Raw genomic sequence first — 835 nt, 5'->3', positions numbered from 1 at the left:
CCCCCCCCTCCCCCGGGGCCCACACGGCGACAGTCCTCGTCCCGTCGGGGGCTGCCACCACAGTGACGGTGCTGCAGGGAGAGATCTTCCAGGGCGCCCCCGTGCAGACGGTGTGTCCCCACTGCCAGCAAGCCATCACCACCAAGATCACCTACGAGATCGGGCTCATGAGCTTTCTTCTTGGCTTCTTCTGCTGCTTCGTGGGGTAGGTGCTGCAAGCGGAGCTGGGGCCTCCCTGCCGCCAGCAGCCCCGCAGTGATGGTGACCGCTCTGCCCTGGTCCTGGTGGTTTGATGCTGGTGGCCTTGGCCGAGCTGTTGGGCGTGGAGGAGGCCTCGGCACTGAGGTGTTACTGGGGCAGCAGCTGGGTTCCTCGGGTGACAGTGCCTGGAGACCGGGGCTCCTGCCCGGGGAGGGGAAGGTGCCACCACCGAAGGCCCGTTGTGTAGCTTGGCATCAGAGGGCCTTTGTGCAGGAGCAGACTGTCCCCGGGCCCAGACCCCACGGTGCTGGCAGCAACGGGTGCTACAGGAGGGGAGGGGGCGCTTGTCGCAGCCCCCTGCCCCAGCAGTGGAGGTAGGTCAGGGCTCATCGCCTGCACGCGTCTCACCAGGCTGTCCCTTCCCTCTGCGAGGTGCGTGACCGCTCACTAACGAAGCGCTTACCCTTGTAGCGGCAGCAGCAGCACACCCCGGGGACAGGGTGCTTTCTGCTGCCCTTCGCAACAGCAGCAGCAGCAGCAGGGGTCATGGTTGGCTCCCAGGGGCAAATACTCGCCTCTCTTGCCCATGCCCCTCCTGCTCCCCCCCCCCCACGCCCGCAGACTGCGCCCACGG

General features: G+C 67.3%; 1 protein-coding gene across 1 annotated transcript in view; it reads left to right on the top strand.

Moving 5' to 3' along the window:
• CDIP1 (cell death-inducing p53 target 1) overlaps window positions 1-835 on the top strand; it is a 26,884-nt gene that overhangs the window by 15,003 nt on the left and 11,046 nt on the right. Inside the window, exon 4 of the mRNA XM_009324796.1 lies at window positions 10-209. Within this exon, the coding sequence (XP_009323071.1) occupies window positions 10-209 (200 nt within the window). The remainder of the gene's footprint in view (window positions 1-9; window positions 210-835) is intronic.

The sequence above is a fragment of the Pygoscelis adeliae genome, unplaced genomic scaffold (assembly GCF_000699105.1).
Source record: "Pygoscelis adeliae isolate BGI_AS28 unplaced genomic scaffold, ASM69910v1 Scaffold85, whole genome shotgun sequence".
Taxonomy (NCBI): Eukaryota; Metazoa; Chordata; class Aves; order Sphenisciformes; family Spheniscidae; genus Pygoscelis; species Pygoscelis adeliae.
The sequence above is the reverse complement of the archived record's forward strand: the minus strand, read 5'-3'. Positions and strand labels throughout refer to the sequence as shown.